At 36.2% G+C, this 11,556-nt stretch overlaps 1 protein-coding gene across 1 annotated transcript; it reads left to right on the top strand.

Annotated features, from left to right (window-relative positions):
• Positions 1-5,793: 5,793 nt before the first annotated feature.
• On the top strand, positions 5,794-7,335 carry LOC133882902 (AT-hook motif nuclear-localized protein 25-like). The gene is given in 3 exon segments (XM_062322137.1): positions 5,794-6,064; positions 6,067-6,103; positions 6,105-7,335. Coding segments are annotated over 3 exon segments (828 nt in total). The 5' UTR covers positions 5,794-6,039; the 3' UTR covers positions 6,871-7,335.
• The last annotated feature ends 4,221 nt before the right edge of the window (positions 7,336-11,556 follow it).

Raw genomic sequence — 11,556 nt, forward strand, 5'->3', positions numbered from 1 at the left:
AGAGAATCTTCAGAAGATTTAACCACTTCAACAGGTAGCTAGACAAATAGGCCCCATGAAAAGTATATTTGTTAGTGACAATCAATGACACATCAGTATCAGCCTCGTGTTTCAGGTCATTGAGATCTCAATCTTCAAAATTTTTCCACCCGGATGGCGGGTTAGTAATCCAATGAGAAAATATGATATTGTTTTTACAAGATTTATATGTTTTGACATGTCGATCGACTACGGAAGACTTATAAGCGTATATGTTTACATTTGTTTGGTTGGTTATATTACTTTGTCATGGCAAAAAAGAAAAAGTTATGCGAAACCAATATATTTTCAAAAAATTAAATCTCGAAACACTACAAACCGGCATTAAATTATTTTTAAAATCGTTTAAAATAAGCCTTAGTAGAGACCCAATGAAGGCTCAAAAGACTCATTACTTAACATGCGGATAGCGGATAATAATCACATTTAATAACCAAAATAAGTGCGCAGATTCGATTTGTAAAAACATAACGAAGATATTCAAAAGCGATATCGCTTTTTGTGGATGCAGATGGATGTACATCCCTATTAAGACTACCTATTTAAACAGATAAACTCTATAAAAACTTTATCGCATTTGCTTTATGAATCGCTAACAACCAGACTTCAAAATTGCTGAGAGGTTGTTAGGAAACTTCTGTGCATGTGTTCTTTCAGCGCGTAGTGGAGTTGCAGAAAGCACAGTAATCAGTCTACATAGAGCATGGTTCTTTTTGAGTCAAGATTCCATTCAATGTACAAGATGGAAGGTGTCAGAGTCCAAATCCTTTCTATGGGTGCGGAAAATAGTTTTCTAGCTTCTCAACTCTTTGAGAGCCAAGTCAAGTTTTTACGCTGACCCAAGTCAAATTTCTGGAAAAACTTGTGTTCATGATATGTACTTGGATTAGTTGGGTACCTACCCTGCTGGTTCATACATATCCGAATATCTTTTTAATAATGATGTGGCTTGTAAATTTATTACGGAAGTGCTTGTTCGTTACGACCTCCGAAGACCCGTACGGACGAGTATTGAAGTTTTTTGCGTTTTTTTTTCTTCTTCAGTTTATTGCATACTCGTTTGAACGAGCTGTGTCTGTTTTGTTAAACCGACTTATTCTCAATTTCTACCAAGTTTAGGAGTTTGTTGCCTATAAATACTTGTTATATATAGACAACCTAAAATGTAGCTTTGGTATATTTTATTCAATTTTCAAATAAGGATTACTACTCATAATTTGAGTTTTCTTCTATTTTGCTTCAATTATTTGGTTGAATTCTTGATTTTAGGAAGATTTATAAATCTATTGTTGCTTGTCTTTATGATCTCACTATGTCATGCTGCATCAGTAGAAGAACTTACTTACACCTTTGTGATGAAAAGCAGTACACCCCCAGGGATAACTCAATCGGCTGGGGACTATGCCTCATGAAGCGAATGTCACTAGTTCAAATTCTTCCTCCCACCTCTTGTGTGGGCATGTCAAAAAAAAGAAAGAAAGAAGATAAAAAGCAGTACACATCTTAAATAGATAAACTGAATCATTTAATCAATACTGTACCTGCCTGCTTTTTCTATATCATGACTTTGATGGAAATGAGACCACTTGCGTTTGAGACAAAAAGAAACACATCATGTCTTAGACGGGATTGCCTGCACTAAATCATGACTTTTGATGACATTAATGGTGACACCTTGAAACAATTAAGAAGAAAAATTTACCAATCTGCAGTGTAATTTGGCCATGATTCACCAACATAGACCCAACTCCGATCCTTAGAAGCATTTACAGTTTGTTTTTTCATCAAGGCATCATATATGCAACACATTCACTAATCAGTAACGTGCCAACTGACACGTGACATGCTACTTTTTAACACGTCATTAATTAGTGACATATTAAAGTTGTGGGTACTGTAGATACGTCACTAAAAGTGAATTTTTTTTGTAGTGCATTAAGCATTTTGGCTCTTCTAAATGTATATACATGGACTACAAAATGTCTGCGCCTTCAAATTAGACTCAGTTTGTTTGGACGTTTTAAAACCCCACATAAAAGTTGAGCACCATGTATGTTTTAAAACACCGACAGCGTTATGACTGGTTTCCTTGTCTTTGTTTTCCCCCGCACCAAACTATGCATTATAATGAGCCACTACTTAACAGTACGTTGCACTAAGCATACTAATTCAAAACTCATCATTCCTCCTTCACCAACTGCAGTGCTGAACCCACCTACAATTACAACCGGCCTAACCTCCAACTTTTTTCTTCTTCTTTTTTTTCTTTTTCTTTTTCTTTTTTCTCAATTTATTTATTTATTACTCCCGCTCTCGAAATTCATTAAAGTATTAAATAAATGATTAAATTCATTATTTTTTATAAATTTAAACTTTTGGAGATAAATAATAATTTAACATGGTATCGGAGCAAAAATTTTGAATTTATCTCCCATTTTTAATTAGAATGGTCCTATCAATATAAATTTTTGAAATAAGTAATATTTTAACACAACTAAAAAAAGATGGAAAAAAAAAATATTTTTTGTTCTCCCACGGCCTTTCCTCCATCAGGCCACCACCAGACCTTCGTCAAACTTCCACCGTAGCACCATCAAGTAACCCCAGGACCACCACCGGACCACCGTCGAAACAAACTTAAAAAATATTTTATGTCGAAGTAAATAGACATTAAGGCAACGAGATTCACCAAGGAATTAAATATCGGCCGACGGCCACTCCCTCTTCTGCAGTCCAGCTGCATAGTTTTAAAAAGAAAAATTGTAAGGTGTTTTCTAGCTGTCTTATAGCTAGTTGCCTTCACATTCCATCCACAGCTAGCGAAATATAAGATAAACATCAAGGCAATAAATCAGTAAAACAGGATGCTGCACGTAGTACTGATCAATTGATCATATATGCCTTCTTGTCGGTTGCCATTTCCAATGTGCCACGCACGCCAGTTGATTCAATCATTGACTCAAGATAATTATAAAACAACAGAAGAATTGAATCAAATCTGTATAATCAAAAATCTTATCGATAATATTATATAATGTCTCGATTGCTTTAATTTAGCCTATGATCAACAAGAAAACTACCAAAAAAAACAACAACATATACAACCTAATCCAATGGGCTTCCTAGTTTCTGCTCAAAATATGTCGGCATGACGTCGGGCCTTGTACCCCCAAAACGTCTTCCCCATTTTGGGTTTTTTCAGTTAATGCTATAAACTTTAATTAGCATGAAGTCATATGCAATTTGAATTTGCCAACTATTATATATGTATAGTTAGTTAATCAGGGAGCCATCACAAAATTAAACCTTGTCATCATCACGAGCTGCTCCTTTTAATTAAAGTTTCCACCTTTTTAAAACATCTTTAAGTTGAAGTTATGATTATACAAAAAAGAAAGGATATATATGTATGGACTTTGTGTGTGCATGCATGGTTCCTAAGTATCTATAACGTGAGAATATTCTAGCCGGCCAGCACGATATATGAAGATATAATAATACGACTAATTAAATTTGAAGAAGAAAAAAAAAATAGATTAGAGATCGGTCTCTGCTGCTCGGGGGTTGCCGGTGGCGGCGCGTGTCGTCATCTGGCGAAGACATTCTCTGCCTCACTGCTGCCGGCTGGGATTGAGTATTCTTTGTCTGTTTTATGTATATTCTTGTCTCTGTTTCACAGTCTACAGTTTGGTAGCTGCTTTAAGTTAAGTTTTTTCTAGCTTTGTGGGTAGAGATTTTTTATTTCTACAACTATGGCCTTTGGGCACTGTTTTCTCTTCATTGGGCGTTGAAGTTGTATTTAGTGCTCGTGTTCTTGAATTGTTTCTCTGATTATGTAATCCCTTTGAGAATTATTTCTCAGAAATGAAGAAGAAGGCCGTGTGTTAAAAAGAAAAAAAGAAAGAAAGAAAGATTAGAGATCGGTCACATGTTTGTATATATAGCCAATTAATTAAGCAACCGTCGAAGCTCCTGCTAATATTTCGGGATTCCATCGATCAATGATAGAATGGCTAATATTTCGGGATTCCGTATATAGATGATAGACCATTCTTAAAAGGAAGGGAGAGGTTGAAATAATAAAAAGATAATAGAGGAAAATTAAAAAATTAAAATATAAAGAAAATAATAGATGAGCTTCACGATTAGAGGTAAAATATAAACGTGAGAAAAAAAAAATTGAAAAATTAAAAGGTGGAGCTTCAAGACCATGGCTAGATTTAGAGTAATTATACATGTGCATTAAGTGTACGTCTACCAAGTGTCTAAAAAAAAAGAAAAAAAAAATGACTTTTAAATTACCATTTGATCAAAATCAGTTTTTGATCAATCACACGCCCAATTATGATTTTAAAAGTTACTTTTTTTTTTTTCTTTTTTTTTAATGGACACTTAATGTACATGTAGAATTACTCATAAATTTAACATGCATGTTTGTATTAATTATTTGTCCATAAAGTATGAAAGATATATGTGCCTCCATGTAACTAATAATTTCTTCAACAACTTAAGTTCACTTTGGACTTTCATTGTTAACAGTCCCACATTGCTAAGGTATACCTATGTTGTGGGCTTTATAAGCCTTAAACAAACCTCTTTCCTGGCCTTAAGGTGTCTTTTATATAAGAGTAAGGCTCAATGGACTTTATCATGATATCAGAGCTTCAGGGCCTTGGTTAATGTTGGGTTTTCCCTTTCATTGTACATGTGTTTGGACAATAGTGCCACACGTGAGAGGGCGTGTTAAGCTAGAGTCCTACATTGCCAAGGTATACCTAGGTTGTGGGTTTTATAAGCCTTAAGCAAACCTCTTTCCTTAATGTACCTTTTGTGGAAGAGTAAGGCTCAATGGACTTTATCAGTCATTACTCGGCTTGGAAGGCAATTGCTCTTCCTTCTCTTTGGACTCCTCCTTGTTCTCGATTTCTCAAATGTAATTAATTTAGATGTGGCAATCCGAAAAAAAAAAATTGTTGTGGCTGTTGTTATTAGTAACTCTGATGGCGAAATCATCCTAGCTGTCACCCAAAAGTTTTCTAACACTGATGCTCTTACAGAAGAAGCTTCTGTTGCTCTTCTTACTACTCAATTGGCAACTTTTGTAGGTATTATGGACTTTCTTCTCGAAAGAGATGCTCTTCTGGTAATCTTTGCTGTGAATCAGCCCCATAGTTTTTCTTCTTGACATTTTGCTCCCTATATTTCGAATATTAGATTAGAACTCTCTGTCTTTCAAAGCTGAAATGCTTTAAAAGTTTCTAGATGTGCCAATCTGCATGCACATGGTTTAGCTAAATGGGCCGTTACCCACATTGTATTTTGTAGCATTTCCACATGTTCTCTAATTTTCTCTTCTATCAAGATGAAAAATGGAAAACATCATCTCTTATAACTTTTTCGTTATTCAATTAAAAAAAAAAAAACTAATAAAATTAGTAAAATAGAAGTCTTTATATATATGAATATAAAATACCAAAGTGGTGCTACGCTTTTTTGGTGGCTCAAGAAAGGAGGTGCTGTGGTGGTATATAATATAAATAATCGATCACTTTTGTAAAGATAGATGTGCTCAATTTTATATAAAAATAATGGATGGCGAATATATGATAACATAATGAGAAACTTTAGCAATTAGGGTACTGGATTGGCTAGGAATATGGTAATGATGAAAGTAAGCGAATAAAATAATTAAAAAAAGTTTTAGGAGCATGGTAGGACTAGAATCCTAGTTAGCAACTGATAAAAACATCATAATCTGCTTTTCATGGTTCATTCCCCCTTGAAAAGGGGAAGATGAGAGGGAGAATTTGGCTGGATGAATTATGAATAGATGATGATGTATGGAGAGATGCCTGCTAAAATGCTTTTTGTTGTGGTCTCCGTAATTTCTTAAGAGTTTCTACATGATCCTGAACTGGCATATCTTCTCCATTTTCAGCTTAGAAGCATATAGCTTGGGGGTGAGATCGAGTCTGTGAAAGAAAGTACTAGATTCAGCAAATGTCTGGCTTAGAACCAGTCCCAGGTTGTCGCTAGGTCTACCAGAGCTCCAGTTGCAAAGATCAATATATATCGGATTACAAAAACTCTGGAGAGAAAGAGCAAAGAATGGACCCTGATGCACCCACTACAAGTTCAGGAGCAACCTCCGGTCGCCGGTCTCGTGGACGGCCTTCCGGTTCGAAGAACAAGCCGAAGCCACCAATACTCATAACCAGGGAAAGCCCGAATGCGCTGAGGTCCCATGTACTAGAAGTCTCTGCGGGTTCAGACGTGGTGGAGTCAGTGTCAAACTATGCTTGCCGCCGCGGCCGCGGAGTTTGTGTTCTCAGTGGCAGCGGGGCTGTCACCAATGTAACCTTGCGCCAGCCATCGGCAGCTGGCGCCTCATCTGGGGGCATTGTAACATTACATGGGCGGTTTGAGATTCTTTCGCTGACTGGGACAGCTTTGCCACCGCCGGCTCCGCCAGGAGCCGGTGGATTGACAATATTTTTGGCAGGTGGGCAGGGACAGGTTGTAGGAGGGAGTGTGACATCGCCACTGACGGCTTCAGGTCCTGTGCTGTTGATGGTGGCATCATTTGCAAATGCAGTATATGATAGGCTGCCATTGGAGGAGGAAGAGCCGTCACCGGTGCAGTTACAGCCCACAAACTCACCATCTTCGGAAGTGACTGGTGGGGGTGGGCAATTGGGTGAGGCCAGGGGAAGCGGCAACAGCAGTGGCGGCGGTGTTCCTTTTCATAACTTGGGAGCGAGCATGGGGAATTTTCCTTTCCCTGGTGATGCGTTTGGTTGGAGTGGCAATGCAGCCCGGCCTCCATTCTAGTTTTATTTCATTTGTCAGATGAGTTAGAATGAAAAGCCTGTGATATTTCATCATGAAGGGGGAAGAAAGAAGAAGAACAAACATGTTTATGAGGCAAAACTACTTATGTCTTCAGTAATGTTATTTAGTAGACTGCTATACGACTGTTATACAACTTGACGATGCGATAATAAAAATTAGTCATTAGATCAATAACGTATAAAAAAAAAAAGGGTTGATTTCTATTAATATATCATTCTAGTTGTATGATAGTCGTATAACAGTTTGCTAAATTATATTACTCAGGTATTTTTACGAGGATAGATCATGAAACTCAGTTTGTCAGGATGGGAAATGAGCCACAGTTGGACCCAAGTACTTGGAATATATCCTCCATATCAGTAAGTCCGATTTGTGTACAAAACATCATAACATTGTTTTCTTTTCTTCTAGCCTCCTCAATTAATTGTTTGAGATTTTCCTTTTTCTCTTGTTTCATCAAATTTTGGGCTTGTCTAGATTTTGGCAATGCACGCTTTCTAGGGTTTTGTTTCTATTCCATTTCCTTGACACACTCATTCGTCTACGGAAAGGACAAATTAAGGAGTGTGAAGATCGAAAACTCAATGAAATATATGTAGGAAAGAGGAAAACAGCAAATTAATATAATTACTACTTATTAATCTATTAGCTAGAGTACTCCAATAATCTGTGCATGAACCATTTCCCACATCTTCAATTGAAAACCAAACATCTTAATTAGTACATCGATCAATCTGCAGATTGTTTTATTCTCTTCGGCTCTTTACAGGGTAGAACTGGCCGTATAATCTTGTAAGCAGATACATTACTTCTGGTAACAACTGGTGATCGTAGAAGTTCACAGTTTTGAGTCCACTGAACCATGCTGCAGAATCTGCAGAAGTATACTATAAAAGAGAGCACTAATGTCAGTTAGAAAACAAGCACTCAAGGAGTTTGGGAGATCTTTAACACATGTCTGCAAGCTTGAACATTTTTTGGTCCCGCATGGGCAGCTCGAGTGGAAGCCGCAATGGTGTTAAACGTCAATGTTGTTACCATGCACAACAATGATGAATAATATGGAATCAAAAAGAGAGAGAGAAAATCAAGACACGGATTTACGTGGTTCGGCAATGTACCTACGTTCCCAGGAGTGTGGCTATATTCAATAATGATATAAGGTTACAGCATAACATATTTATAACAAAACTCTACTGTACGGACAGATATGGAAAACCCCAAAAGACCATGTCATGACACTCCGCCAACTGGTTACTATACTGGTACTCTCATATTACTCTCTATGCGTAAGAGAATATAAGCCACTTGTTCCAACACTCGAGGTCTTGAATTATTCTAGTCCAGACTTAAGTGATACCTATATATAGTTTGCGGGTGATTGCAGGTATCCAGGATTTTACAATGTAGAGGTGGGTCCAAAGGGCCCTACTTTAAAGAGGTTTTACGTTATAAAAATAAAAATAAAAATAAAGATCTAATTAGATTTCATATTCATTTTTTGAAAATTTTGCATATCAAACTGGTCCCTTGTTCCAAAAGATTTGATTTTCTATTGTCTTCTTCATGGTTTTTTTTTTTTTTTTTTTTTTTTTTTTTCAAATCGGCTAATGTGGCATTTTATTTTTTTTACTTGACATAGTTATCCAAAACTAGAAAGCCATAATCAGCAGCTAAGGCACGTATTAGGGGGAAGGGGGATTAATTAGTGAGCCACAATGTTGGTTAATTAGGTTAGTTTTAGAGTTGAGAAATGTTTATTTTCATTCTCTCGTTGTCTTGCATATTTTTTGTTCATCTCCATACAAGAGATGTGTAAATCCACCATTGAATTTATGGAACCACACGTGGGTTCTACATATTCTTGTAAAAGAGATGTGGAAGAGATGAGCAAAAGAATTGCACCAAACACATCTCGAAAAACGTAAGACTAACGTGACAGGCGATACTTTCAAGGAGACGAAATTAAAATTAGATTATCTTCAGGGTTGAAACATATATTTTAACAAATCTGTTCCACTTGTTGTCTAAAAAAAAAAAAAAAAAAAAAAAAAAAAATCTGAACCATGTTGAGCAGAAAAGAAAGCCCTAATTCCAAAAAGTGGGAAAACAGGCACAGATATTGAAACTTGAAAAAGATGGGAGGGTATCTTCTTTAGAAGTTTGTGCTCTATGCATGCATATGCTTGTTGTTTGACATATGTATCTTTCTTTATGTTGCTCATTTAATTATTAGATTTATTTATACCTAAACTTTGGTTGTTTTAAACTTCATCACTTCAGGACAATATCTTATATGCCACTGAGAATGAGGTGACCTGTATAATATAAAGAAAGAAAGCATTATTGCCAAAATTGACGGTTAATTTCTTTTGTGTTTTTTAAATTATGACAAGAATTTTGGCCTTTAGTGATGAGGAAAAATTGTCACTAATGACGTTTAGCAACGGCCAGTCATCGCTAATAGGTCGTCGTAGTTGCTCCGTCCAGAAAGATTATTAGCGACAACTTCAATCATCACAAATAGCGTTAGAGTCTAAACCGACGTATCGTTGCTAATAAATAATTATCATGCTGAAAATACATGGCCCAATCAACCATTTCACAATGCCATATAATCAATCAAAACTATTTTAGTTAAACAACTCAAGACCTTTCCAACATAACCCTCATTTTTCTTTTGGGTAAAAAACTTAGCCCTAGCTCATATATCCTCTTTTCCTAATTCAAAATGCTATGGACCTCATCTTTTACTCATTGCAGTAAAATGCTTCCAGTCGTATTTTATCATAATATACATAATTAATTTCCTCTAAACCTTTAAATGTGTTTCAACATGTTGCAAACCTTTTAAAACCCATTGCCTAAAAACAGAGGAGCAACAACAGGGATTCGTAAAAAATGAAACAAAACATAGTCTTTGCTTCAGTGACAGCTAGCTCTACCTTATAGCAAAAATTATGAAAAAATCTTGATCACTACCAAATTGACTATAATATATATATTACCAATGAGTTTGAACATAGGGACACGTTACTGTGAACTTAAAATTCTTGCCATTTGTTGTTGATCCAAAGTCCATCAACACCTTAGCCGCTTTTAAGGGAGGGGTCGTTAGAAGGCATGCGGTTCAGAGACCCGTGGCCCTCTAACGCCCAAGTTAGTAAAACTCTAGCCGAGGTGAGAGTAAATTAAAAAAGCTACTAAAAAATGGAGAATATATAAGTCTCCCTGGATGTGGTAATGCATGAGAGTTATATAGGAGAGTGTCTAAAACCCTAGGTCAAAAGAGGAGATCGACTGTGGCACATCCCATGGAGATGCAGATGTACCTTGTTGTTAGTCTTGGACTTGGTATGGGCTTCACCACTGGGCCTGATCCTAACATGGTCTTTGGTTTTCTTAGTAATCAAACCTTAGAGGCCTATTGGTTATGTAATACCTGGGCCCTACAATAGTCATTTGAATTTGTCTTATGGGCCTGTCAATATACGGGCCCGGGCCCGGGCCCTCCACCATATTTGGTTAAATGCCACTTGTATGGGAGATAATGCTAAAATCCAATAAATATTCAACTTATGGTGAATAACAGTTCTGCTGAATCCATTTTGTGCGATTTCTATGTCATGTAAGTTGTTTGAATAAGAATTCACAAGCAAAAACCAAATCATCCTGAATTTTTGAATTTCCTTTTGGTGTGAGAGGAAGATTAAAGTGTTCATTAGAACCAGAAAAATAATACTTCTGTGTCAAGTAAAATAAATATACATCCGAAATAGTTTACTTATCCAGAAGCAATTTTAGATCATTCACTTAAGATTAGGGCACCCATCAGCATCATAAATAAAGCAATTGTGAAGCCTCTCAGGCTTTGAACATGCATGTGTTGATTAAAACATATTTCATGTAATGTTGGGTTATTTGGCCTTCAAATGTTGCCTTCATTGTAATGGAATGCATATAGATTAAAGGACCTTTAAAATGTTGCCCTTACGATTTAATATCATTCACTTGATGTATTTTAATGTAATTTTGGGCACTTTTGCCTTAATATATTAGATTGAAAGAAATTTCTTCAACCAAAGTTGGAAGAAAACTTTGTTCCATTAAATTTATGAAATGGTGCACTTTGAGTTAATCCAAGTCATATAGCTAAGGCTGGCATTTTGTGTTGGCGTGCCGAATTCGTGTCGGGTTCCCTCATAGGTCAACCCTATATGAATCAATCTGAACCTGACTTATTTAGTTAAACAAGTCAAACTCTTCAACCCTGACACATCTATTTAAATTAGCAGATGACACAACCCGACCCGCATAACCCGTTTAATAAACATGTTGTATTGAGTTAACCCAACCAGACCCATATAATACATTTCATAAACAGGTCATATTTAGTTGACACAAACATGACCCTTTTGACACGTATGTGAAATTAAATTAAAAAATTAATTAATTAATTAATTTATATAGGTTATGCAAAATGCAGGTCACCTATGGGTTAAACAAGTTGACCCAAGATTGACCCGTTTATTAAACGGGTAAATTCAGGCCAACCCAAACCCGATTATACAAAATCCTAACTCACTAATTTCACATTAAGTTTGTGTAAAAATTTGTTAGTCCCAGATACAGCATCATATATATCACAGCTATTCTTTAAGTTAC

The sequence above is a fragment of the Alnus glutinosa genome, chromosome 11 (assembly GCF_958979055.1).
Source record: "Alnus glutinosa chromosome 11, dhAlnGlut1.1, whole genome shotgun sequence".
Taxonomy (NCBI): Eukaryota; Viridiplantae; Streptophyta; class Magnoliopsida; order Fagales; family Betulaceae; genus Alnus; species Alnus glutinosa.